The 27,519-nt window shown below is 53.3% G+C and overlaps 1 protein-coding gene and 1 long non-coding RNA gene across 4 annotated transcripts; one reads left to right on the forward strand and one right to left on the reverse strand.

The window, feature by feature from the left end:
• Nucleotides 1-1,961: 1,961 nt before the first annotated feature.
• Nucleotides 1,962-18,993, forward strand: LOC122490176. Its single transcript, XR_006299108.1, has 2 exons — nucleotides 1,962-2,214; nucleotides 18,727-18,993. It is a non-coding gene; the product is annotated as an uncharacterized LOC122490176 (long non-coding RNA).
• MPC1 (mitochondrial pyruvate carrier 1) lies at nucleotides 18,000-27,519 on the reverse strand. Of its 3 annotated transcripts, none has more exons than XM_043592736.1 (5): nucleotides 27,329-27,519; nucleotides 21,695-21,752; nucleotides 19,602-19,698; nucleotides 18,874-19,006; nucleotides 18,000-18,509 (listed from the first exon to the last, which is right to left on the reverse strand). In XM_043592736.1, exons 1-5 carry the CDS (start codon nucleotides 27,397-27,399, stop codon nucleotides 18,485-18,487), a joined length of 384 nt encoding a protein of 127 aa, XP_043448671.1. In that variant the 5' UTR covers nucleotides 27,400-27,519; the 3' UTR covers nucleotides 18,000-18,484. The 3 variants fall into 3 exon arrangements, with proteins under 3 accessions (XP_043448671.1, XP_043448673.1, XP_043448672.1); XM_043592738.1 differs by lacking the exon at nucleotides 21,695-21,752 and adding an exon at nucleotides 25,951-25,954 and having other exon boundaries at nucleotides 27,329-27,517; XM_043592737.1 differs by having other exon boundaries at nucleotides 21,749-21,752; nucleotides 27,329-27,514.

Below are 27,519 nucleotides of genomic sequence, written 5' to 3' on the forward strand. Positions count from 1 at the left end.
GCTTAACCGACTGAGCCACCCAGGTGCCCCTCACAGGTCTTTTAAAACTCTCTCTCTTGAGCTGATTTCAACCACTTCTCTAGACATGGTAGCAACTCCGGACACAACTAGTAACATCGAGTCTTCCTTAAGGACTGAGGCCCCGGAGTGCTTTGTGCAGAGAGAAAAGCAAGTCTGTTGCTATAGTCGTCTGAGCGCTCATGGCAGAAGGGGCTGGGGTCAGAGGAGAGTGCGGGGGGCCAGGGGAGGCCTGGGCACAAGGGAGCGCGGGGGGGGTGGCAGGGTGCTCGGACCAGAGGAAAGACTCCAGTCCAAAGACTCCAGTCATTGCTTACGAGGAACATGTCTGAGACGAGAACAGAGGAGACACGCCTTGGGAAAAACAGCCTATGTTCTAATAATGCTCCCTGGTTGTCCGACAGACCTCGATTCTCCCCATGGCGTTTCCCAGCTCCGTTCCTGACAGCCCCTAGAAAGCTAGCTGCCCGGCCACCACTGCCAGGGTGGTGACACAAGGCAGGTGCGTGGGGCACAGAGGGGTAGCCCCACCCCCACGCCTCCACCCAGTCAGCAGGGGCAGAGGGGCGATTCGGAGACATACCTGCCCCAAGGGGAGACGGACATGGGGCCGATAAGCCCCACGGTTTGAGAAGGTGATCCCAGAGCGGCCGGTGTCACCCCTGGCGGGTACGTCCAGTCCCTCCCCACCTGTAGCCCCTCTCCATGCCCTGGCTGCCGAGGGCCTTCTCTTTCTTCAGTGCGGAGGTCCTTTTAAATCTGTGCCTCTCATTCCTCTGCTTAAAAACCTTCAACAGCTTTCTCGTGTTTTTAGAATAAAGGCCACGGTGATAATCATAAAAGACATAATAAGTTAGGGGCACCTGGGTGGTGGCCCAGTGGGTTAAGCGTCTGACTCCTGGTTTCGGCTCAGGTCAGGATCTTGGGATCCACGAGTTCGAGCCCCGCGTCGGGCTCTGCGCTCCAGGAAGGGCGAAGGGCTGGAGGTGGGAAGGCACTCGGCACGTTTGAAACAGAAGTCGTGTTAAGTTTGTTCGGCTGGTATGTGCAGCACAAGGGGGGAGAAGGGGGTCAGGAGGTCGGAAGGAGGTGACCGCACCGTTACCTTTGAACGGGCTCTGGCAACAAATACCGCCTGCGCTGCCCCCGCCGCGGAAATTTATATCACGCAGCTCTGCAGGCTGGACGTCCAAGCCGGTCCCCTCCTCCCTGTGTCCCCAGGAGGCGGGGAGAGAGGAAGCTCTGGTCTCTCCCTCCTTCTATGAAGGCATCAGTTCCATCAGGAGGGGGCGCCACTCTCATGACCTAATCTAACCCTCATCTCCCCAAATACCATCGCACTGGGGATTAGGGCCTCAGCATACAAAGCTTGGAGGGACATCAACATTCAGTCCATAGCAAGCATGTTAAGGATCTGGGATTGTGACTTCCGAAAGATGGGGAGCCATTGAACTTGTCACGGCAAATGCGAAGGTGACACGTCAGATTGGCTATTCGTTTATTTTTAAGCAGCCTCCACACCCAGCCCGGCGCCCACCTTGGGGTTCCATTCCGCAACCCTGAGATCGAGACCTGAGCCGAGATCAAGAGTCAGATGCTTAAGCCACTGAGCTACCCAGGCGCCCCCAGATGTGCATTTTAGAAAGCTCGCCCACTCATGCTTGACAAGTGGGTCTCAGAGGGCAGGTATGGACGTGCGGAGATCTCTTCGGGTTTTTACGGTGGGCCCGAGGAGGGTCACGGTGCCTTAGACTAGGATGGCGTGGAGATGGGCAGAGCAACCAGTCACAGGACTAAAGGAGGGATCCATGGCCTCGACTGAGTGCAGAGAGAGTGGCAGAGGAGGGGCGTGGGGGGGGGGGGCAGGAGGGACGTCTGCACCGTCTGCACCGAGGAGAGGAGCAGTGAGCAGAGGGCAGGGAAGCGGCCCAGTGGGCGGCCCTTTGTCTGGGATGAGCGAGTGGGCGGGACACCAGCCACCGAGGCGCCTCTGTAATTCCGTAGCTCTCCCTGCAGAGCTAATGCCTATTCGAATGGCCCAAATAAACCAGGCATTTCCTCTACCGTGGGCGCTCGGGGAGCGTCACTCCATTACTGAGCAGGAGACCCAGAATCTTTGCTGACGTCCAGCGACGCCAGATTTGCCGTGACACCCCTGTTCTCTGTCATTTGCTGAGCCACGTAAATCACAGAACGGTGAGTGACTGAAATGTTTTCCCCAAGGATCTGCTCTTTGTTGAAAATGTCCTGCTCCGTGGGGCGGCTGGCTGGCTCAGTCGGAAGAGCCTATGACTCTGGATTTGGGGGTCATGAGTTCGAGCCCCACGTCGGGCTCTGTGCCGACAGCTTAGAGCCTGGAGCCTGCTTCTGATTCTGTGTCTCCCTCTCTCTCTGCCCTTCCCCTGCTCACGCTGTCTCTCTGTCTCTCTCTGTCTCTCAAAAATAAATAAATGTAGGGGCGCCTGGGTGGCTCAGTCGGTTGAGCATCCGACTTCAGCTCAGGTCATGATCTCGCAGTCCGTGAGTTCGAGCCCCGCGTCGGGCTCTGTGCCGACAGCTCGAAGCCTGGAGCCTGCTTCCGATTCTGTGTCTCCCTTTCTCTCTGCCCCTCGCCCCGTTCATGCTCTGTCTCTCTCTGTCTCAAAAATAAATAAACGTTAAAAAAATTTTTTAAATAAATTAAAAATAAAAATATAAAGACACAGGATGACTTTTTAATGCCTAGCAGGCACTATATCTTTCCAAGAAGTTTTTACACCTCGATCCCTGATAAGAGAAAATGCCGTCCCTAAATCCCATCTCTCGGGAGAGGGAACCTCGTACCCTAAGAACAGAACTCTGCTCCTTGCTTTCTCTCTCTGACAACAGCTGGTGTTGTGAGACAGAAAATCCCTGTTGTGGTCCCGGCCAAGCGTAGCTGCTGGCCATTTACTAATGTTCTTTTGAGGCCGTCGGGAAACTCCTTTGTGGTCCATGAAAACAGGGGTCCGGGACTCATGCTTGGAATGAATGGACCAGCTCTAAACAAGCGTTGGACGTTGGTTGCTTCAAACCAAAAATATACTTAGCATTTCGTTCGTTTATTTCTCCTGGTCCATTTGCTAATATCCCTATTAGTTCTCGGAAATGCGACTTTAATACTGCACCAACGAGTCGCATGTGTTTCCCTGGTAACTGCGCTGGAGCTGACCAGGATGCAATCTGTAGAGGAAAAGTGCGGGTCGGCAAGGCCAAGTCTCGGCCTCGTCACGAATGACACCGTCTTGCCTTCAAGGGGCTAGTGGATTAACACGCGTTTGCCGTGTACTCGGTACTCCGGGGAAGAAAAAGGTACCACCTCGTCCTCAAAGAATTTACAAGTTAAATTTCGAAATAAGATTTCACGGGGACGGACAGAAGCGACCTGGCGTGCACTGGGTTCTCACGTCGCCCATTAGACCCCTGCTACTGAGACTGTGGCCCCGACGGCCCCCCCGGTTGGCACCTGGAAGCTTGTGCGAAATGCAGTCTCCGGAGCCTGCCGGCCTTACGCGTGAGAGCCTCCTGCTCACAGGACCCCCAGGTGGGAAATCCGCACGGGGAACGTGGGACAGGCGCTGGACCCCCCTGGTGTCTCCACGGATGCTCCCAGAAAGGGAGATGCCAGGGCTATCTTATTCAGGAAGTGGATTCTCGTACGAACAGATCTTAGTTCAAAATCGGTTTCATCTCCTGCTTTCTCCGTCTCTCTGGCTCCTCTGCTCTAACCCGTGTCCCGTGCCAGTGCCCAAGTGACCCGTGGAAGGCAGGTGGTGGCCCCTCGGCCTTCACGCCCGCCTGAGACTCCCTTACAAACGGGCCAGGTCCTTCCAGCCTGCCCCAGTTGGGTTCCACAGGACACAGGCAAGCAGGACGCAGGACCGGCACCCGGGGGAAGGTGGCGGGGCCGAGGTGGGCAGGGGGACACTGGACTACAAATAGCCACCCCAAAGTCTTCCGGCCTACAGAGGCCGCCTACCTGGAGGGGGAGGTCCAGGCCCTCATTTCTGCATCCGCCCATGATGCTCTGGGAGCAGCCTCTGGCAGGTTCTAGAGAGAAGCTCGACCGGCTTCAGGTGGCTCATCCAAGGTTACAGGTGAGAGGGGACAGCCTAGTGACCGAGGACAGAGGACAGGGAGCACCGCGGCGCTGCCCCCTGTGAGGTCAGTGTGGGAGCTAAGACGAAGTCGGTAACTGCCCTGACTGGGGCTGGGGCCTTGGGCTGGGGCCGGGGAGATGCGCGTGGCCAGAAAGCTTGATCAACCGCCTGGGGGACTTGCAAGGGGCACGTGGGGCTTCTGTGGCAAGTGCTGAGGACAAAAAGCGTGGACGGACGTATACCAGCAGCCTGCACGTTCTTGAAGCTGAGGCTGGAGGCCAGGAAGTTACTTCAGGGACAGCTTAGCAACCGCTTGTTATGATGTTGGGGGCCGTCCGTCTTTGAATCCGACTGTCCTTAAACATGAGCGGTCCAGTCCATTTTCCCGTTTTCTTCTCGGTAAATTGGGGATCGTAATAGAACTGACATCCCGGGAATGTTGCAAGGATTAAACGTGACCAGTGGGGATCTCAGAACGACGCCTGCTTCGTGTCACATGGTCCAGCAGCGAATGATGCTTTCGATAAACCCGTCGTTGGATAAACCCCCACCTGTGTGGCAGCGTGGTCACTCACTTCTGTGATCGTGTGTGGATTGTTTTGTTCTGTTTGCTTAAGAAGAAAATTTTTTTAATGTTTATTTATTTTTGAGAGAGAGCACGAGCGGAGGAGGGGCAGAGAGAGAGGGAGAGAATTGGAAGCAGTCTCCATCCAGGCTCCGAGCTCTCAGCACAGAGCCCCGCACGGGGCTCGAACCCACAAACTAGGAGATCGTGACCCGAGCCGAAGTTGGACGCTCAACCGACTGAGCCACCCAGGCGCCCACTTTGCAGTTTTTTTGCTGGTTGGGAGGCAGGCAAATGACTCCAGAACCTGTGTCGGTGGGCCTGGGTGGGAGGCGGAGAGGACCGGTTCTCAGGAGTCCTCCCCGGTGGGAACAGCCTCCGAGCTGCCCAGCTGTCTTTCCCATTCATACAGCTAAGGAGGCGGAAGCGAGGTACGGGGTCGACTCTTGCTTTTTGCATCGGGGTCACTTGTTAATCGCTCTTGCCACGGGGTTGGGCGCAAACAAAAAATGCAGGTGGTACAATCTCAGCACCTTCCCTCGGGCTTTGCTCCCCCTCCCCCGCCCCTGCACTTGGCCCGGACCCCGCACCTGACATGTCTGCGAGCTCTCTGCCCTCCATTCTCATAGATGCGTTAGTAGAAAAGACAGATACTCCAATAGGAGGGCATACGTGTTTGGAAAGGTGTCTGTATACTTTTTACAACAACGAGTAGCTGGACGTGAGCCATGGATCACGCGTGACCTCAGCTTTCCAGTCTTGTGAGGCCACAAGATGGCGTCACGTAGCCACAAAATAGTCTCCGACCTGGCGAAAGGGCAAATCTGTCCCTTGTCTGCGCTGTTCAACTGCCACCGGCTCGTTGGAAGCCCAGGGAGGTCCCTTCCCGCACGGGCCAGTGTCCCTGAGAGGCCTCAACTGACAGAGGGGGACAGCGGAGTTATCCCTGCAGACAGGTGGATGGTATAGATTTTATCCTTCCTTCCTCCCTCCCTCCCTCCCTCCTCCTCTCCCTTCCTCCTTCCTTCCTTCCTTCCTCCTTTCTCCTTCTTTCCTCCTTCCTTCCATCCTTTCTTTCTCTCTTTCTCCCTCTCCTTCTTTCTCACCCCTCCCCTCCTCTCCTTCCTTCCCTCCCACGTTTCTCTCTTTCCCTCTCTCTCTCATATTCAGAAGCCTCCACCTCCTTTATTACTCTTCTCTGTGGCCGGAGGAAGAGCAGACCCCCCCCTCCCCCCCGGGGAACACCTCTGTGTCACAGGCTTTATGGAAGGACATCTCCATCCTGGCTGTGCTGCTTTGACAGATGACAGTTCTTTTCCCTGACTAGTTGGTGTCCTCTGAGTTCTGGTTAGGGATGCCTGCTGGATGACGGATGCTTGGGATGCGGGGAAGAAAGGCAGAAGGACATGGCAGGTAAAATTACCTTTCCTAATAGCCCACAGCCCATTGGCAAATACCTGAGGCAGGCAGAGAGTAACGTTTCTCCGGGAACTCCCTGCAGTCTTAACGTTAATGCTTGGCCAACCTTAGCTTGACAATAGCTAGGCCTCCACAGCCTGTGAGTCTTCCTTAGCCTATGAAAGCCTCCCTGGAAACTTCCCCTGGACTTTACCTCCCCCAGCCCCACGGCACAGCCCCATAGCATAGCATAGTCTCTCCTCATGATCCTGGGCCGGCTCTTCCTGCCCACGGGTCCTGTCCCCATGCTCTAAGAAAATCACCTTTCTGCACCGAAGACGTCTCAAGAATCCTTCCTGGCCACCAGCTCTGGCCCCCACCACGGCAAACCCCCATCACGTGCACTGCTCTCGCGGACCTGGGCTGAGACCAGCATCCCAGCTAGCGCGGTGGCCGTGGCGGTCACCACGGCAGAACTTGTCGATTTGGCGAATGGTCCACGGTGAACACTGGGAGCTGCCATTCAGGGCATCGCTTAGGGGTTAGCCGGTAGCTTCTGGACTTGAAGAGCCGGGTTCCAACCCTGAGGCCGTGCTGTGTGAGTGGTCTGACATGCTGGTTCCCCTTCTGTCTCCGCTGTCCTTACGTGGAAGCGGGGACATAAGACCTGCAAAGGGCCTAGAGCACCTGAAGCGCGTCGCATACGATGGTTACCGCAAGGCCGTCATGCTAGGAGTAGCTCCCCTTTGTCCTGCAGGATGGCTCCTTTCGGAATAGTTTTGGCCTCCCCCAAATGTCGCAAACGTAAGTAGAGTTTGCTTCTGCCTTTCCCTTCGTTGCCTAACGTGAACCTCCTACATCACGGGACCGCAGGGATCTGGACCAGGAAGCTAACGCTGATGCAGTACCGCCCGCCAATCTGCAGGTGGCGCTCTACCTCTGCAGCCGTCCCGCCCGCGCGCCGCTGGCAGGTGCGGGCCTGGCCTCCACTTTCTGTTCGGCCCCGGGGTCTCCAGCCTGGGGCGGCTTTTCAGTCCTGAAGTTTCACACCCTTAACGCTTTTGCAGATTAGTGGCCCGTGATTTTGTACCTGCCCCTTGTTTGGGGGATGATCTGGGATTTCCCCATGATTCGGCTGAGGTCGGGCCCTTCGGCAAGAGTGGCGCCCGCGGGCTCCTTGGCGCGTCCCGCCCGGAAGCGGGGTGTGCAGAAATCTCGTTACAGATACGGCTGACTTGGATCCCTTGGGTCGGGGGCCATCCGCCAGAGTCCTTCACCGGAGCCTTGCTGTTTTGCCCTCTGTGACCGATGGCATCTGTGAGGAGATTTACCGAAGGTGTGACTACCATTTCGCCTTGAGTTTCCCATCAATGATGATTGTGGCCCACGCCCATTACGACCGGCGCTGCCTACCGGAAACTTCCATCAGCCACTCAATACTTGTGACACGTCTTGGGCGCCTGGGCGGCTCAGTCCGTGAGGCGTCCCACTTCGGCTCAGGTCACGATCTCGCGGTCCGTGAGTTCGAGCCCCGCCTCGGGCCCTGGGCTGACCGCTGGGAGCCTGGAGCCTGTTTCCGATTCTGTGTCTCCCTCTCCCTCTGCCCCTCCCCCGCTCGTGCTCTGTCTCTCTGTGTCTCTCAAAAATAAACATTAAAAACTGTTTTAAAATCTATCTCGGGGCATTCTAAGGAAGAGCGGCCCCTCCTCCCCCGAGTACGCATGCATCCGTGTGTGTGTTCACTCATTCATTCCGTTCGCTATTCAGTTAAAGGACTGTGGACTTCTGGCTCTTTTACTCTGTGAGTTAGGAATTGCCATCGTTACTGGTTTTGTTGCTCAGATTTTCCCAGACTGGGAGCGCCGCAAGCCGGCTCTCGTGTTCCTCCAACATGCCCTCATCGTTTTTCGAGGGCTTCCTTCATTTCTGGCACCAGATGTGCCGGACTCACCGTGCGTTTCCCCACCCCACCTGGAGTCCGCCGTTTACCAGGGAGCCCCGGTTTCTTTTCCTGGAAATTCATATTTATGAACGGATGTCTGGCCGAGTTCTGGGTGTGCACGTTACCCCTGGGGGACCTAGCCTCTAGGCCACCTGAGCGGGGGGAATCAGATACACGTGTACGTGTGTGTGTGTATGTACACAGATCACGTTTATATGCATAATACATAATACACGATAAATACATATATAGATGTATACACTCACATCATGAGCTCTTTCTTATGCCTCCCACCTCGCCTTTTTTGTGTCATCTGTTCTGCAAATAAGAAACCACAGCATAGCTAGGTATTTGCATAGCTAGGTATTTGCTAGATTCAACGCCGCATCGTTTCAGAATTTCTTGCCCGCACCGTGGTGGAAAACACATTTCCCACTGAGAGTACAGGATTTGTGTGCAGCTTCACAATGGGCAGTCGGTACACCGTGCTCCAAACGGATACAGGTTAGTTATTTTCTCCCCGGCCTCCATGCGGTTATGTGCACGGAGGGCCATTTAGTGCTACCCCAAATGGGGTCCCCCACGGCCCGGCTGATCTGAAGTATTTATTCTGGGGAGAGTTGTTCTAAGAGGACCGTACCCAAGCACACTCAGCCTCTTTTCCTCCTTTCTGTCCCCCTCCTGCCGTCCGCCCCACCCCCCCCCCACCCCCTGCAGGTAGGTTACCGCATTAATTCCTGGTTTATGCTTCTTGTACTTCTTTTAAAGAAAAGATCAGATGCATGTATCTCTCCCACGGCCTTCTTTCTTCCACGAGGATGGCGTGTTGGCTTTTTTCACTTAACAACATATCCTGAAATCAGACAATATCAGTTCTTAGAGACTTTTCTCTCCCCCCACCCTCCAGCTCTCTTTTCAAAAATATTTTTTTAGGGGCGCCTGGGTGGCTCAGTCGGTTGAGCATTCGACTTCGGCTCAGGTCATGATCTCGCGGTTCATGAGTTCGAGCCCCGCATCGCGCCCTGTGCTGACGGCTCAGAGCCTGGAACCTGCTTCAGATTCTGTGTCCCCTTCTCTCTCCACCCCACCCCTACTTGTGCTCTGTCTCTGTCTTTCAAAAATGATTAAACATAAAAAAAATTTTTTTTAATTAAAAAAAATTTTTTTTTCATGTTTATTTTTGAGAGAAAGAGAGAGAGTGAGTGGGGGAGGGACAGAGAGAGAGGGAGACACAGAATCCAAAGCAGGTTCCAGGCTCTGAGCTGTCAGCACAGAGCCTGACCTGAGCCAAAGTCGGACGTTTAACCAAGTGAGCCATCCAGGTGCCCCTCTCTCTTTTTTGTTACAACAGCCAAATACTATGTTATGTTGCAAAGTTTTCTCAATGACTACTACTCTTTCTATAATTTTTCAAGACAAAACAATGCTGTAATGATTTTTAAAAATCTTCTTTAATGTTTATTCATTTTTAAGAAAGAGAGAGACAGAGTGCAAGTGGAGGAGGGGCAGAGAGAGGGAGACACAGAATCCAAAGCAGGCTCCAGGCCCTGAGCTGTCAGCACAGAGCCCCACACGGGGCTCGAACCCATGAACTGTGAGATCATGACCTGAGCCGCAGTCGGATGCTCAACCGACTGAGCCACCCAGGCGCCCCAATGCTGTGATGGTTAACCTCATGCACGTATATACATAACTTGCAATTGATGGACTTGTAAGTTCTGTACTGCTGTGTAACAAATGTCTCCAGATGTGGTAGCTTAAAACAGCGACCATTGACCATCGCACGGCATCTGTGGTTAAGAGTCTGTGAGCAGCGTGGCCCGGCCGTCGGCGAGGGTCTCCCCTGCGAGGCTGCAGACAGGCCGGAGGGCAGGGCCGCGGTCTCACTTGAAGGCTGGGCTGAGGAAGGACCACCCTCCAGCTCACATGCGTTGCTGTCGGCAGGAGGTAATTCCTCACCGGGTGTCGGGCTACAAGCCTCAGGCCCTCGCTGCCTCGAGGCCAGAGGTCCCCTCCACTCCGTGGTTGTCTGTCCACAGAGCCGGTGTGGTAGACACAGTCTGTTTTGCTGTGATCCTGTAATGGACTGTCCGTAGCTGTCTGATCACCCTGAATCCCGTGTCTCTGGAACAATCTCCTGGATTCCTTTCTTCTCTGACCTGGGTGCTTCCTTCAAGAGCATTTCCCACGTGTGGCAATTGTTTGAGGCCTTATGTGAGTGAGAAAAATATATATTATACTCTCACATCTGAATGACAATTTGGATAAAAATTTAACACTCAGAACTTTCCTTTTAACACATTACAAGGATTATATTCCGTTATCCTCACATAGCATTTATCAATCTTTTTAGCCCTTGGTAGGTAGAGTGAAGAAATAATTCGTCATTTAACCAGGACACTTTTGAGTGAGCGGGACGCTACTAATAATTAAGCTTGGACAGGAGGTGCAAACTGGGAAGGTTGTAGGTAAACTAAGACACGTGGTTTATTTATTCATAGGTTTAGTCACCCTATTTATAGATGGTCTATTCCTTTTCTCTGGAAGGTTTTAGAACTTTCCTTTTGCATCTGATATTCTTGGGCTTTGCTATACTACCCCCATGTGTGGTTTTTCTGTCGTCCCTGCTTGGCCTTCTGTGCGTTCTTTGTGCTTGAACAACTCCCTCCTTCTCTCCTCCCTCCCCCCATCTACGTTCCAGTGAGTTCCGCCCTAATCCCTCAGGCTTTTATTGTAGCCAAAGGCGGAGACACACTTATCCTGCCAACAGGAGCCATTCAGTCCATTTGAGATTTATCACTGCAGATTTTAAGGAGGCATTCCATCTTGTGTCTGCGGTAGCTTTAAGTTTTGAGCACTTGCAGGAGCTAAGGCATGGAGAAGAGTCTCTGGGCCCGGGCCTCTGGTCTTCCCTAAGAAGGCATTGCATTCTAGTAACTGTAAAAGGTATTTCCAGATGCCCGTGGCCTCTGCTAATTTCTGGTCGGGAATGGCAGACACGGGGAGGAAGAAGTCGTGCTCCTGTGCGAGGTCGGTCAAGTCCTTAATTGTGGACGCAACGTGCTCTGGCCAGTGTAAGCAGAAAAGGGTTGACTACGGGCTGTGAGGTCAGTCACAGGGTGGTGTGGAACGGGAGGAGCGCGGAGACGGGGCGTGTGTCCCGGGCCAGCCTGTGACCCGCGCCCTGGACGGGGAGGACGAGCGAGCCGGCCCCAGGGTCCCTGCCAGCTCCCTGCCTGGCGGCTGCTGCCAGACCACATGTGGTTTTCAGGCAGGAGCTGCATGGGCCAGGGAGGCAGATGCTCTAGGAGAGCCCGCCTGGGGACGCTCGCCTCCAGAGGGAAGCAGGGCGTGGGAGCGCCCGGTTGGCACCTGCCTGGCACCGGGGAGGCGCCTCGGGAGGCAGAGCCGATAAACAGGAAGTTTGGGAACTTCCGAAAATACGCGAAGGCTGTTTGAATCCTTCTGGGCCTCGGTTTATGACAAACATTCACTCCCCACGATCCCCCAGGGAGCCTGCCGACCAACCACAGAGATTTCGGAACTGCCTGTCGGCTGGGTGACCCAGATAGACCCAAGATGTCACGCCTACCCTGAGACATCAACACGGAAAAACAGTTCCCTGGAGGGTTTGTCTAAGTCTCCTTTCCAGACGAAAAGGAAGACCTTTAAGTCTTAAATGAAATTTGCAGGGGCACCTGGGTGGCTCAGTCGGGTGAGCATCCGATTTCGGCTCAGGTCAAGACCTTGTGGTCATGAGTTCGAGTCCCGCGTCGGCTCCTGCTGTCAGCCTGTCGGTGCAGAGCCTGCTTCCGGTCCTGGTCCCCCCTCTCTCTGCCCCTCCCCTGCTTGTGCTGTCCCCAAAATAAATATTAAAAGAAAATAATGAAATTGGCAGAGTTCTCCCTTACGTGTCCAGCATTTTTCAGACTGCTTTAAAAACATTGTAAGCTTTCTATTTACTGAGACATCACCTCATTGAACCAGAGGGCTTTCGGATCAGTCTAGAAAAAGCACTTGCTGAGATGCCTTCCTCGCCCCTCAGGTCTGACACACCCCAGGCGTTTTTTTTTTTTTTTTTTTAATTTTTTTTTTTCAACGTTTATTTATTTTTGGGACAGAGAGAGACAGAGCATGAACAGGGGAGGGGCAGAGAGAGAGGGAGACACAGAATCGGAAACAGGCTCCAGGCTCTGAGCCATCAGCCCAGAGCCTGACGCGGGGCTCGAACTCACGGACCGTGAGATCGTGACCTGGCTGAAGTCGGACGCTTAACCGACTGCGCCACCCAGGCGCCCCATCAACGTTTATTTATTTTGGGGACAGCGAGAGACAGAGCATGAACGGGGGAGGGGCAGAGAGAGAGGGAGACACAGAATCGGAAACAGGCTCCAGGCTCTGAGCCATCAGCCCAGAGCCTGACGCGGGGCTCGAACTCACGGACCGCGAGATCGTGACCTGGCTGAAGTCGGACGCTTAACCGACTGCGCCACCCAGGCGCCCCGACCCCAGGCGTTTTTAAAGACTTACTCTGTGCAGCAACTTCTGCAAACTATGACAGAAAATCATCAAGTTAGGATTCTTTTAAAAAATTTTTAAAAATATTTATTTCTGAGAGAGAGAGAGAGAGAGAGAGATTGAGAGAGAGAATGAGCAGGGGAGGGGCAGAGAAAGAGGGAGACAAACAATCAAGAGAAGGCTCCAGTCTCCGAGCTGCCAGCACAGAGCCCGACGCGGGGCTCGAACCCACAAACCACAAGATCATGATCTGAAGTTGGACGCCCAACCGCCTGAGCCACCCAGGCGCCCCTAAGTTATATAATTCTTCATTAGAAAGGCGTGTAGGAGGAAGTGGAGTGTGGTTGAACCGAAATGCAGAAGAACTTGAAAGACTGGGGCCGCTGACCGCTCTGTTACTGTGTTGATAGTCTCCGTTTTCTGTGTTCTGTGCAAAGTGCCTCAGCCACTGGGGAGGAAGGGGCCACGCGTGCCCAGGGCGTGCTCCCGGATCGTCTGCCTGAGTGCTCTGCCCTGGGCTCTGACACGTTTCTCTCGGCCAAAAGCAAACGCTGCGGTGAAGCTCCCTACCGCCCATGTTAGCCTTGCGGTGGCCTCGGGCCGACCCTTCCCCGGGCTGACGCCCAAGTGTGGCCAAAAGCACCGTCACTGTGACGACTGATGAGTTCTGGCCCAGACAAGTCAACTCTACCTTTTCCTACTTCGTTTCTAGTGCTGTCACCGACCTACACAGTTCAACTGTCTACTCTCGTCCCGATGTGAAAGTTCCACCTCGTGCCCGCCCTTTCTGACTTCTGTCCGTAAATGCCCGTGGCACCCACAGTTTCCACGGACCAGGCTATGTACTTCCGCGCCGAGGCTCACGTCGTGTAAATCCGAACAATTCTCTCTGAACAGCCTCCTGTCTTTGTGGGAGTCCGTTTAACCCTGCTCTGGGAGATTCTAGGGAGATGGACAGAATCAAACCTTTTTAAAAAAAAATTTTTTTTTTTTTAACATTTATTTCTTTTTGAGATGGAGAGAGAGCAGGAGCGGGGGAGGGGCAGGGAGAGAGGGAAACACAGCATCTGAAGCAGGCTCCAGGCTCCGAGCGGTCAGCACAGAGTCCCATGCAGGGCTCGAACCCACGAACATGTGAGCCGAAGTCGGTCGCTCAACCGGCTGAGCCACCCAGGCGCCCCTGTACTTAAGACCTTTTAAGGACTATAGTTGTGTACTTAAAAATACAAACAAAAAAACCCAAGGCCACTGTCATAGTGACACCACTTTCGGCCGCACTTGGCTGTCAGCCTGGGGAAGGGTCAGCCCAGGGAAGGGTGCGTCTCTGCCTCTGGCAGACAGAGACGGATCAGAGCCTGGGGCAGAGCACTTCAGGCAAGCGACTCCGCGAGCACGCCCTGGGCACGCGTGCCCCCTTCCTCCCCACGTGGCTACTGCGCTCGTAGAGATCGCATTGCTCAGATGGGCCTGTCACCTCGAAGTGCGCTCGCAGGCTGACCCCCGATTTCCCGCACTGAGAAAACTGGCCCAAAGCTACCACGTCCTCAGAACTATCAGCCCCAAGAACTGCAAAAGCCTTCACCTTTAAAACAAACCTGAGCAACGGCAGTGAACTCGGGGCGCCTGGGTGGCTCAGTGGGTTAAGCGTCTTGACTTCGGCTCAGGGCGTGATCTCACGGTCTGTGCGTTCGAGCCCCGCGTGGGGCTCTGTGCTGACAGCTCGGAGCCTGCAGCCTGCTTCGGATTCTGTGTCTCCCCCTCTCTGCCCCTCCCTCACCCATGCTCTGTCTCTCTCTGTCTCAGAAATAAACATAAAAAAATTTTTTTTAAATAAAATAAAATCGAGTGAGAAAGGGAAGAGTGGAGCACGTATCCTGCCGTTTCAGTAGGGCTGTGTTTGTAAGTGAGCGTCCTGCTGATAAACAGAAATAGAAAACCGCCATTTAACCAGCACCACGCACCTGTTGGTTTCAGTGGGACTGTCCAGGAGGGGCTGCGATATGGTCCCATCTGCCGCAGATGGACCTTCCAGAGCCCCTGAGAGCAGTTCCGCCAGGTTCGTTAGGAATATGGCGGACGTTGGCTAACGGGCCAAGGAGCGTCACTTGCTGTGCCCGTAGGTAAAGCAGCTGTGTCCTTTCGTAGTCAGGCTGCCAGGGCTTGACTCCTCGTGCCACCCTCCCGCGGTTCCTGTCACCTCCACCCAAACCAGCAAAACCCTGGGAGTGCTGTGGGCCTGCCCGGCTCAGCTCAGCTCTCAGCAGGTGCCTGGGGGCTGACAGTGAGGCCGGGGCTTTCTGGGGGTTTTCCTGCCTGGAGCGGCCCCTTTCTGCACGGACCCCTGCCGCTGCTCTCCCCCAAGGGCTCCGGCGCCAGGTAACTCGGGCTTTGCTTTAGATGATGTGGCCATTATCTCTGAGGCCACCCAAGTGACTTCCAAGTGATGCAACGTCGACATGCCAGGGCCCACGCTCACTTTCTCACTAGCGTGTAAACGCGCCATCCAGACGGACCCCGCAACGCACCTGGGAAGCCAAGGTCCAAGTGGAAGAGGACGGAGACGAACGAGCCCAGCCTGGGTCCCGCCGGGCGGGCGTGTGGCCGAGGGCACGGTGCCAGCCGCCTGCGGAGGAAGGATTAGGAAACAAAAGGCCGTTGAGGGTCCGGTTTCCTCAAGCTGGCAGTGGCCGTTCTCGCCCTGAGCCGCCGCGCCAGGACCCCCGCTGTCTGTGGCGCGCGGTCAGGAAGCGCTCGACAATGGTCACCTCCGCCCCACGGGGTGGTCACAGCAAGAAGGGAGATGCCCGAAGCCACCACAGCTCGTGAGCACGGACAGCTGGTGCCAGCCTCACCTTGGAGGTTGGTCACAGCACACGTGCATCCGTGTACTCTGCTACCGGAAAACGAAAAGTACTCGGGAGCCCTTGTGTGTTGCCTTTAGAGATGGTCACGTGCAGGCATTAGACAGTCTGAGCGTGTATTTCTGGGCTTTTTCGGGTAACCGAGTTTTGCTTCAACCCCGTCCTGTCTCTGCGTTTCCTCGTGGGGCCACTACCACTTGGAGGGCTGACTCGTGTTGTGGTGACTGTACAAACGTCACCAGCAGTGTCTCCACCACACACGGCCCTGGGCACGGACCCGACGCCACCTTTCGTGAGAAGATCCCGCAAACGTCCCTAGGAGGCAGAGCCGTGCCAGTCCCCAGGAAGAAAGCAGTACGGGCGGGAGCCGGCCCAGGCCTCGGAGTCCTTGCCGCCTGGAAGGCTGCCACTGCCCGGGAGCAGAGTGACGGCTAACCGGTCGGTCTTCTCCTGACAAGGATCACCGACGACCTGGACGCCCACTTGTGGGAAGTGTCCTTTCTGCTACTGGTCATTTTAAAGCAACCAAGAAGCTTGAAAACAACAAGAACAAAAACACAAAGGAATTCTGCTCTGGAATGTACTTTCTCACGTCGGCGTTGATCTGGGTGAGATCAGGACCCAGACCCCCGCAGTGGAACGCTTCACACCTTCTGGTCTCGCCCGTACCCTCCTTCCGACCCGCAAGCACTCGGCTCTGCGCAGAGAAGGCAGACGGCTGGGAGCTTCAGACCCTCTGAGGGAGCCAGGGACAGGATCAGTGTCCCCTCCTGGTCCCTCGCTCCTTTCCCCAGGATGGTGAACCTCCCTGCTCCCCTAGGGCACCCAGTACCCCTTCCTCATGCAACTTCTGCATCGTCTGCATGGACTTTCATCCCATGTGTTCCTCTGTGTCCATCTGCAGGTTTTTTTTTTTTAATTTTTTTTTTCAACGTTTATTTATTTTTGGGACAGAGAGAGACAGAGCATGAACGGGCGAGGGGCAGAGAGAGAGGGAGACACAGAATCGGAAACAGGCTCCAGGCTCTGAGCCATCAGCCCAGAGCCCGACACGGGGCTCGAACTCACGGACCGCGAGATCGTGACCTGGCTGAAGTCGGACGCTTAACCGACTGCGCCACCCAGGCGCCCCTGCAGGTTTCTTTTTAATGTATTTGTCTGTTTTTCAGAGAGAGAGAGAGAGAGAGAGAGAGAGAGAGAGAATCCCAAGTAGGCTCCGTGCTGTCAGCACAGAGCCCGACGTGAGTCTTGAACCTACGAGCCATTGAGATCGTGACCTGAGCTGCCCAGACGCCCCTGCAGGTTTCTGTCTCACGTCAGGAACACCTGCTGGAGAAGGGACCATGCTGGCCCCTGCCTGCCTTCTCAGGTGTATGGGGAGGCCCACTGAGGCAGCCTGCGGAACTGTGTCATCAGGCCTCCTGCTCGCAGGTCTGCAGTGTCTGCACCACGATCCCCGAGGCTCTCGGGACAGCTGTCCCTTCAGAGGCGGGAAAGGCCCTTGCTCCCCAGGAGCACGTGAGACGGGAGGACGAGAATTCTTGCAAGGGACAAAAGAAAGAGGAAGATCCCAGGGGCGCCTGGGGGCGCAGTGGGTTGGGCGTCCGACTCTTGATCTCGGCTCGGGTCACGGTGTCACAATTTGTGGGTTCGGGCCCCACATCGGGCTCTGCGATGATGTTGCAGCCCCTGCTTGGGATTCTGTCACACCTTCTCTGTGACCCTCCCCCGCGTGTGTGCGTGCTCTCTCTAAATAAACAAAATTGAAACAAAACCTTTTTGAAAAGAGGAAGATCCCAAACCAGAACGCCAGCGGTGACTGGCACCGGAGGGCGGCCGGAAGCCCCAGGCAGGTTCCAGCTGGCACTTTCCACACCCTGTGGTCTGGGGTTCTCACAAGCGACGTTACCTGCACGACTGGAACCCGGCGCTCTCACTTCGCTAAGCCAGTCCGGGCTCTCGTCGCTGGGTCCTCTCGCCCGACCCCCGCTCGGGTCAAGTGCGGAGCAATGGGCCTGAGGGCACCCCGAAGGCGGCGCCCCCTCACCTCCAGAGGGGAAACGGGAGCACAGGTGAGAATGCTCTGCCCACGGTCTCGCGCCTTTAAAGAGAGTGACAGCGAGAAATGACTCCGATCCGCCTGCCGCTCTTTGCCACAGAAAGCGGTGCCGCCATCCGTGGGGACAGGTTAGCGCTGTGGCCTCCCCCGACCCGGCCGACTCCCCGGAGCGGCTCCTGAGCCACGGGCTCCCCTGCTCGGGCGCCCGCAGAGCTGGGGACACGCGCCTGTCCGCTGTGGGCTGTCACCCGACGGCTCTCGGGGGCACGGCTCGGCTCGACATCAGCTACCCCACGGCCTGCTCCAGGTGCCACCCGTGGCTGCACTTTCTAACGCCGCCCGGAGGAAAGAGCACATTCTGAGTGACCGTCGGTGCCTTCCCGACACCGGCCGTCCAGCTCGCCGTCCCCCGGCCGCCTTCCTCGTTTTCCAGGAGCGCCACTCTACGCACAACGCTCTTTCCAGGGACATTCTGGTTCTGCGGTTTTTTAGCCCAGCAAGATACTTAATATCACACTCATTTGACAAATATTTAAATCATTTATTGCCATTAAGTTCCAGCAGCTCAATATACACACTGCACGGAAATACACACTTTTTCAAAACATTGGCAATGGGATTGGAGTATGTGGCCAGCCGTCGGTCTCGTGGTCATTACAGTTAAGAATTCTGAGTACTTAAAGGCTAATAATTACAAACGATGTTCTCTTCGGTTTTTCATTAAGTAAATTCTAACAGGTACTATCCATATTACCGCAGATAAAACCATCATCGGGAATTACTAAATTGATCGCATATTTTGAGCTACTCTTTACGAAGAGAAGTGAAATATTCGATACTTGTAAGGCAGCAGAGAGTTGGCTTCGGGACTCTCAGCTATTTCTAGAAAAACTGGTTAGTAAAAATAGTAGCCAGCCTGTTTTCCTTAGCGAGCCCATCGTGAGGCGGACTGACTCAGCAGCGGCATAGCTTCCCTTCCAACAGCTGGTTTTTCATTTTCCCTTGTTATGCTGATGCCTTTTTAGTCATCCTGGAAATAAACACAAAGAAAAATTCACTGAGACAAATTTCACTGGGGCCTCCAAGAACTTGGGTGACTTTGAGAAGACACCTTTACATTTATTAAAACCGAAAATGTCGTGAAAACAGCAACATCCTACTTCCTGTCCACTTGCGTGTTTTAATAAGCAAACCTGCAGTGCACTCACTGTCTTCAATTCAGCAGCATATTTTTTTTTTTTCAACAGCGTATTTTTGCTCAGAGTCCAGCTTCCCCCACAGCTAACGCGTCATCTCCGCACACACTCACGCCCGGTGCCCCCGACGCCTCCAGATTTGAGTTTCGTTCTCCGTCATTTCTCAAAACGGAAGTGATGAGACCGGAAGGGGCTTACTCGTATTTGATAAGGCGACTCCCCTGAATGAGCTGGGCGACTTCGTTTGTGGCGTGGCAGGCGAAGAGAAGCCAGTTTCGAGGCTGCACCTTGTAGGCAAATCTCATGAACGTCAAGGAGTAACAGCAGAGAGCTGCCAGAAACATCAAAGCGAGGCAATGACTTACGGCTCGGCAGACCCCGAGCTGCGTGCTCGCAGGTCGGGGCTCAGTCACCTTGATCGGAACAGGAATCTCTCCTGCTAAAACTCGTGGCAGATGAAGAACGCCACCGCCTAAATGCTTCCGTGAATGGGAAGCTCATCCTACATTTTACTCTGCCGCTTGACGGGTCTGTTGGCTGCAGCGGCCAGTAGCTCTGACCACTTCCTGTCCCCTCAGGACTGTTTACGGCCCACCCCCACCGTCTGGAAGAACTGCTACTCAATCCCGCAACAACACCTTAAGGACAAGTAGCAGGGCTCCAGATACACTTAAAGGCACTTCCTCCAAAGAGAGGTTCGAGAGGACAGTTTTTAGTTGCGTGCCCATCTGAAAGGCACACAGGACCCCAACACTTTCTAGATAAATATTTCAAAACAACTCTGCTTTTTCCTCCCCACGGACAAGCAACGCCGTTCCAACGCCGTGTCGCTCTATAGGTCACTTGCGAACAGCGGAGCGTGGGAGCCGTATTCCGCGTGATTCTATGCGTGAAGTCCCCCCAACTGTTCACAGTCGCATCCTTACCAAATGTCATCCGCCCACTGATAATCTCTGGAGACTTTTTCATGTCATTGATGGCAGCAATGGGAAGACCCCAGTTGGCTACAGGGCCCCAGAAGTGCTACAGAAATGAGAGGAGGGAAAGGGAAGAGGAAGAGGGTAAGGCGGGCGTGAACAGCTGCGGCCCTCCGTTACGTGATAACGCAGATAACAGAAATGCGTGAGGACAGGTCTTCACCATCGCGTGCACGGCCCGCAGGCCGGTTAACATCCGGGCCCTGACTGTTCAAGGGTCAGCCCAGAAATGGGCCGCTCTTCAAAGGCGCGCCCAGAGGCAGAAAATATCTGGCAGCTTCCCACCAGGGAACCGAATGCCCCGCCCAGAGAACTTTCAATCCGATTAACTTCTCACCCCATGCCCTCCTGGCACAACTTAAACCTCATTACAACTATCCTCCGCAAGGTAATGTTTAAATCTATCAGCCCCTCGCCCCCTTCAAATGCTCATTAAGAGATCTGTCACTATCTCTTACCATGCAGATCCTAAATTGGGTATTTTTTCTGAAGAAAGTACCCTAAGAGGGGAGAACCTGCTTTTCAGCTCGTGTGAACTAGATTAAGATCAGAGAGCCTGGAAATCCGCACTCAGAACTGCCAGATGCTAGGAAATTAAGGTTGGAAACTACTCTTGATGGCAAAGCCCCCGCCTACGTGCCACGCTGTGACCACGGCCGCCCCGGAACCAAGAAGTTGCCCGTGTTTAACAGCAGCGGCACCCAATTTGATAAAACTGGCTGCTGGCTTTTCCAGCACATTAAAAATTGTTTTATGAATGTGCAATTTTCAGTACTTTAAAATATGAAAGAAACCACACGTCATTGGCTAAACACCCTTCTTAGTTTTCAGAATATTAAGCAGTAATCTGTGCAGTGCTGCCCGCTGGAGCATTGAAGACAAATTCAGGCTGCTGAATCCGTTTCTGACACTGACCAGGAGTCATTAAAACCCAAACTCCCATAAGCAGCGGGAGACCAGGGAAATCCAAGAAAAATAGAGGAGAATGACACCTGGCCGGACAGGAGAGCATTTTGCAGTGCTTACTTCGCATGGTAGGTCTGAAACAGTGGTGACGCATCAGAGCTCCCGTGGGGCCGGGACGCTAGGCACTGACGGTCTACAACCGAGTCAGGACCCCGCAAACTAGACACAGAGGGTGCAAACAATCTCCGGGGTTCTGGGCGGCTAACTAGTCCTCGTCTTTAGACCGGATGTTATCTGGGTGAGACACACCTCTAGAACCTTAACTTCCAGTACCTGGATGACGGGTGGCCGCGGTCCCTTCTCTCCCCTCCATCCCAGACGCCTGGTGACGGAGGGCCCCCAGCCTTCCGTCTCCATCTTCCTCCCTTCTCCACCTGTCCTTTTCCTGGGAGTCCCTTCATTTTCCAGCTACCGCCCCAGTGTCTTCCTTTCCTCCTTTCTTGACCAGGCCTTTCTCCACTTTGGTCTAGTTTCATCTTTTTCTAGTTAATCTTTCCACAGCTCCGCACTGCGTGGTGGCCCAGTATCTACTTTATCACGCACAGCCTCCGGGCTGGAACAGCCTGCAGAGTTCGCCTAGGAGGGGCTTCCCCCACCGGGCACACAGGCGTCTTCCCTCACGGCTGGGGCCACGGACAAGACCAGGACAGAAATCCCACACCTCCAGCAGCCCTGGGGTTGTCCGCACAAATGATGGGATTACAAATTCTGGTGCGAGGACTTGAGCATGAGGCAGAGCGCTGCAAGTCGAGGGCTATCTACATACTCGATTATGAACACTGTTTCTTAAAAAGAACACGAAAGGTAAAAATAATTTGAATACTCGTTCACTAAGAGATCTAGCCTTGGAAAGTCAGTAACGCACCTTCGCCTAATACACGCCTCTAGGTGTCACTTCCCTGTTTGGAAATACGTGTTTGGCCCACGCCCATCAGCTCAGCAGTCGAGGCACTGGTCCTGCCAGGGGTTAGCGCCCAGAGTGGACCAGGTCACCCAGGGGGACACCGGGAGAGCCACCAGGCACGGCGGCTGGATACGCTATCTCAAGCAAAGGAGGCCGGGCCTGCCGTCCATACCTCTGTTAGTGCAGAAAGTCTGCAAAAGCCTGAAATGAAGAACAATTTTCTTACCGTACTATTTGGTGAGGAGTCACCAAGGCGCAGACAAGAGACATGGAAAAAAAAAAGAGAGAGAGAGAGATCAGCTGCTTTGAAAGACGTCTGTTCCTCCAGGTTCCTGCGACCTCCCACTTTGCTCCGGTTCCCGCAGCAGAGCCACAGGTGAGCAAGCACACTCTTCTCTCCCTGAGACGTGGGGGTAATCCCAGCAACAGCGCTGACCTCCGTTTCACGACACGGTCTAACGCTGAAGCCTCAGAGCGAAGCTGTCCCGCAGAAACGTGATGCAAGTGACTAGCAGCAGCCACACGTTAATTTTAAGATTTCCAGAAGCCACGTTCACAAAAGTAAAACAAAGAAGTCGATTTTATTAAGTTCATTCTGACGTACCGGAAATATCTTAATCTGAACACGTAATCAAGAGAAACTTATGAATGGGCTATTTTACATTCTTTTTTTGTACTAAGCTCCTGAGATCCGGTGCATGTAGACATTCAGGGTGCACCCCATTTGGACTGTGGCCACAGCGAAAGCACTCACGGCCGTCAGGCTGGACGGCACAGGCTGAACGGGGGCGTTTCTCTGGAAAGGACAAGCAGGAGAGAGACGCGGTGACGCACAGCTCCGGCAACGGCGAGCTCGCCGTTAGGAACAGGTTATCGCCAGAAAGAAAGCCCCTAAAGACAGGCAAGTAATTTTACATTCTGTTCGCTTCTAAAACTCTGGAATGTCAATCAGTGCCCAGCATTTGCCACGCACTCAAAAAGTCTTTGTTGAATGAATGAATAGTAAAAACTTTCCAGTGATTTTTTTTCCTGAACGTTAAACTCGGTACCATTTAAAAATACATCAAGGGCCACCTGGGTGGCTCAGTCGGTTGAACATCCGACTTCGGCTCAGGTCATGATCTCACGGTTTGTGGGTTCGAGCCCTGTGTCAGGCTCTGTGCTGACAGCTGGGCCTGGAACCTGCTTCAGATCCTGTGTCTCCCTATATACGTATACACACACACACACACACACACACACACACACACACACACACACATCTATGTGTGTGTGTGTATCCATCCATCCATCCATCCATCCATCCATCCATCCATCCATCTATCCACCTCTCTCAGGAAAGGAGGTAAACCCCTAGAATAAATCTGCACAGACCGTCACTGACTCAATCATTAAAGCATAGGCCTTACACCTCAGAATTTACTTGTTCAATCTTAATTCATTCTTCTTAGCCGAAATTCAGGAGCAAGAATGAAGAAAGGAAAAACAAAAAGCAATTTCTTTTACTCCATCAAGAAGGTATATGAGAAAATTTTTAAAAATTAAAAAAAAAAAGACAGGGGTGCCTGTCCAGCTCCAGTTGGTAGGGCACACGACTCTTGATCTCGGGTTGTGAGTTCAAGACCCACTTTGGAGATTACTTAAAAAAAAAAAAAAAACATAGCAGAGATCCAGGAAGTTCTTGATTCAAGATCCTCGTTAGGGTAAGAAAATCAGCCGGAGAAGAGACAGAAGGCACCAAAAAAAGAGTATCAGAACCCAGAGGATTCAACATGGCATAATAATAAAGAATAAACGGGTCACGTACTTTTGCCAAGCATGATACTATATTGTCAAACAGCTACCAAAGCACAAAAGAGAAGAAATTGTCCAGGACCACGCAGCTAAAAATGACGGGCGCCAGGATTCTCACTCACTGTTCAAACTCATCACTTGGGTCTGACGTTACCATAAATCACATCTGACGAAAGCTGTCAGTAATTACTTAATATTAAGACCCTACTGAGGGGTGCCTAGGATGCTTAGTTGGTTAAGCGTCTGACTTCGGCTCAGGTCATGATCTCACAGTCTGTGAGTTCGAGCCCCACGTCGGGCCCTGTGCTGACAGCTCAGAGCCTGGAGCCTGCTTTGGATTCAATGTCTCCCTCTCACTCTCTGCGCCTCCTCTGCTCATGCTCTGTCTCTCTCTCCCTTAAAAATAAATAAAAACATTAAAAAAAAAAAAAGACCCTACTTAAACGTCCTCGTAATGCCTTTCATTTTTTTCCTTTCTATATCCAATCAAAGTCCACACTCTTGCTATGGCTACAGCTTATTCCTTAACTTCTGTTGCTTGGTGCAAAAAAATGAACATTTTAAAATACACTTGGAAATCCACATTATAAGAAAGACATTTCCATCTTACTCATACAATGTGACAGAATTTTATAATCTGTATGAAATAGGATTTTATATTTTTGCTGAAACACTCAACTGTGTTATTAAAATAATTTTTATGGGGCGCCTGGGTGGCTCAGTTGGTTGAGCGTCTGACTTCAGCTCAGGTCGTATCTCGTAGTTCTTGAGTTCGAGCCCCGCACTGGGCTCTGTGCTGTGAGCACGGAGCCTGCTTCAGATCCTCTGTCCCCTTCTCACTCTGCCTCTCCCCCACTTGCACTCTCTCTCAAAAATAAATACAACATTAAAAAAAAAAATCAGGAACAGTTTTAGTTTAGAAGATCTCTGTCTCCCCTCAGTAGGTCATAAAGATCCAGATCTTCCGCTGGTAGGGAGTGCAAAGTCACTGCGGAGGTGAGAATGTGCAGACCCTCATTTCCGATGGAAGAGAGAGGTGATGAGGTTTTCTTCCTTGGGCTTAATTCTCATTTGCAAAGCACAGCAGCTTGGGAGAACACACAGGGAGAGCTTTCCGCTGTAAGTTCTAGGGGGAGCAGGTTCTCTTTCTAGGAGAAAAAGCTCAAAGAAAGATCGCCTGGTGAGAGTTCTGATACCAGCCCTTCAGTGGCCCTCCACCCCCGGCTGTGGGGGGCATGAAACCCCACTGCTGCCAACAGCCGCAGCAGGGCAAACACAGCCAGCCTGGCATCTCGCTCCATCCAGTCAGTTCACAGAAGTCATTTCAGGTCAGGATCACAGAGCTTCACAAGATTTTAACCTTTTCCAGAACAGTATAGAGTGTTTCTGATCACACACACACACACACACACACACACACAGCGGAATATAAATTATGAATTGCATGGTGATTGGGAGTCTGAGTATTTATTTTCACATCCCTCATCCAGTTTAATGTTCTCAACAACCCAACCAGAAAGGGCATGATCATTAAACCCATTTCACAGGCAGGTAACCGAGGCCCACTGGGATTGGATTTGCTGGGGATCCCTTGAGTAGGAGTCACTGTTCTGTCTGTTGCCCCAGGAGACAGCACTCTTCCCCGGGCACTGCCACTGTCTTCCTCATTTAGTCAAGACTTAACTCAAAGTAGCACTGGAAAAAGTATACACACAGTAAACCACATGAAGTTAATCTCAGGAAGAAAGGTTAAACCATATCAAAATATTGAGTTAAAAAGTCCGGCTCTGGGAAACCTAACTGCTAGAAAAAAAAGACAGAAATAGAAAATAGTAAAAGTAAGAATAGAAATAAGTAGAAAAGCAGGACTCACTCCCTTGAAAATATATTTAAAAAACATTTTTTTAATGTTTATTTTAATTTTTTTTCAACGTTTATTTATTTTTTGGGGGACAGAGAGAGACAGAGCATGAACGGGGGAGGGTCAGAGAGAGAGGGAGACACAGAATCGGAAACAGGCTCCAGGCTCTGAGCCATCAGCCCAGAGCCCGACGCGGGGCTCGAACTCACAGACCGCGAGATCGTGACCTGGCTGAAGTCGGACGCTTAACCAACTGCGCCACCCAGGCGCCCCTTTAATGTTTATTTTTGAGAGAGACAGAGCACGAGTAGGGGAGGGGCAGAGAGAGGGAGACAAAGAATCAAGAGCAGGCTCCAGGCTCTGAGCTGTCAGCACAGAGCCTGTTGTGGGGCTCGAACCCACGAACTGGGAGATCATGACCTGAGCTAAAGTTGGACGCTTAACTGACTGAGCCACCCAGGCGCCCCGAAAATAAATCTAACAAACTATTCTTAGGTAATAGGACGTTACCTAAAAATCAGTATTTTTTCTTAAAGGTGTGACCACTTTATTCTCAATTATTCCATACAATTTCATCCTTTGCTGTGCCTAATGATCAGGAAGGCCCATCATCCAAAGCAGAAGACAGTAGTAAAAAGGTAACATTCCAAGAGAAACTTAACCGCAGGGCTGAGAACTGACCCTGGCAGGACTGCTTGCTCAGGTTTCCCCAACACGTTCCTCGGATAAACCACCCTGCTCCACAGCACTAAACATCTGTCCTCATTGATCACCGTCCTACTCAAGTACAGAAACTTCCTAACGGGAGAGCCGGGAGTGAAGCGTGTTTCCAAATTCATCACAGGAGAGACTGAATTGTACCTCTCACCCTGCTGCTCTGTAGAATCACAAGTAAACAGTGTTTGCAGAGTTCAGGACTTAAAACGGAATTCTTTTCACATTGGCAGAGGTTCAGCTGCCCTCACGCTGTACCTTTTGGATGGTTACAGGACTCGTGTGTCCTCAGTGGTCCTCACTTAGCCTCTTCGGCACGCTATTCACCATTGGAAAACAAAACAAAACAAAACAAAACAAAACAAAACAAAACAAAACAGGGGCGCCTGCATGGCTCAGGTCATGCGTGGGACTCTCGATTTCGGCGCAGGTCAGAATCTCAGGGTGGTGGGACTGAGCCCCAGGTCCAGCTGCTCACCCAGCGCGGAGCCTGCTTGGGATTCTCCCCCCCCCCCCAAACAAAACAAAACAAAACAAAACAAATCAAAACATAGCCCAACACCTAGGTTTTAAAATCACAAGACAGGAAAACCAAACCTTAAACTCCTAAATAAAGTATTGAAAACTGTTTCGGGGGCACTAGATTGGCTCGGTGGGTAGCGCCTGCAACTCTTGACCTCAGGAGTTGTGAATTCAAGTCCCGCCTGGGGTGTAGAGATGACTTTAAAAAAAAATTAAAAATCTCTAATATCTAGTTGATATAATATAATATAATAATATATAAAGCTTGTAAAGTTATACTACATGTTCTGAAATAAAAGCAAGAGTCTCAAGACTCGAGATGGAAATAGAATGTAGAAAGTGTGTCTTGGGCCCTTTCACCCGCAAATGCCCTTCGTTTCTAACTGGAAAGGAAGAGTGAAGGGAAAATCGAGTAAGGAAAAGCATGTCCTTGGAGACGCGCTGCTTTACTTTGGCCGGCAGAATATTCGTGCATTAAAATATTTGAGATTGGATTCCCTTCGCCGCTCAGACTGAAAGTCCTCCGAAGCCGGAAAACGGAAAGGCGCGCGGGACCCGGCACAAGCGATCGCGGGGACTCCAGGAGGGGCGATCGCGCGCACCTGCAGCGCACCTGCAGCAGCGCCCGCGTCCTGGACGCGCGCGCGCTCTCCCGGCGCCTCCCGCCGGCCCCTCCCAGCCCCACACCTGGGCGCCCAGCTGCCCCGCAGGTGCCGAGAGGCGACATCCGGCCAGGAAACCGCGCCAGGGGCCAGGGTCCTCGGCGCTGCGCGGCACCCGCCCCGCTACCCCCCACCCCCGCCGGCCCCGCCGCCCGGCCCCCGCGCCCTCGTGGCCCCGCGTCCCGGGCGGCGTCAACCCCGACCTCCGGGAGCCCTCGGGGGTTCCGGAGGTCTGGCCCGGGGGACTCGTCACCTCATGAGGTAGTCCCGAAAGTCCTTGCTCCGGACATAGTCCGCCGCTTTCCGCACCAGCGCGCCCGCCATGGCCGTGCCCGACACCAGACACCCCGCAGTGCCCCGGCCGCCGCTTCTCGGAGCCCAATGACACCCAGTCCAGCGAACAGCGGGAACGCCGCCCCCGCCCCCGGGGCCCGCGTCACGACA

Source organism: Prionailurus bengalensis, chromosome B2, assembly GCF_016509475.1.
Source record: "Prionailurus bengalensis isolate Pbe53 chromosome B2, Fcat_Pben_1.1_paternal_pri, whole genome shotgun sequence".
NCBI lineage: Eukaryota > Metazoa > Chordata > Mammalia > Carnivora > Felidae > Prionailurus > Prionailurus bengalensis.

Bases quoted from the DNA above. Each gene is read 5' to 3' on its own strand.
- MPC1 (XM_043592736.1), bottom strand. From the start codon at position 27,399: ATGGCGGGCGCGCTGGTGCGGAAAGCGGCGGACTATGTCCGGAGCAAG. The intron at 19,699-21,694 runs GTATGGACGGCA...TCATTTCTGTAG, and splicing joins GACTTTCTGCACTAACAGAG to CACTTCTGGGGCCCTGTAGC. The intron at 19,007-19,601 runs GTAAGGATGCGA...TGTTTCTGGCAG, and splicing joins CAGTGGGCGGATGACATTTG to CTCTCTGCTGTTACTCCTTG.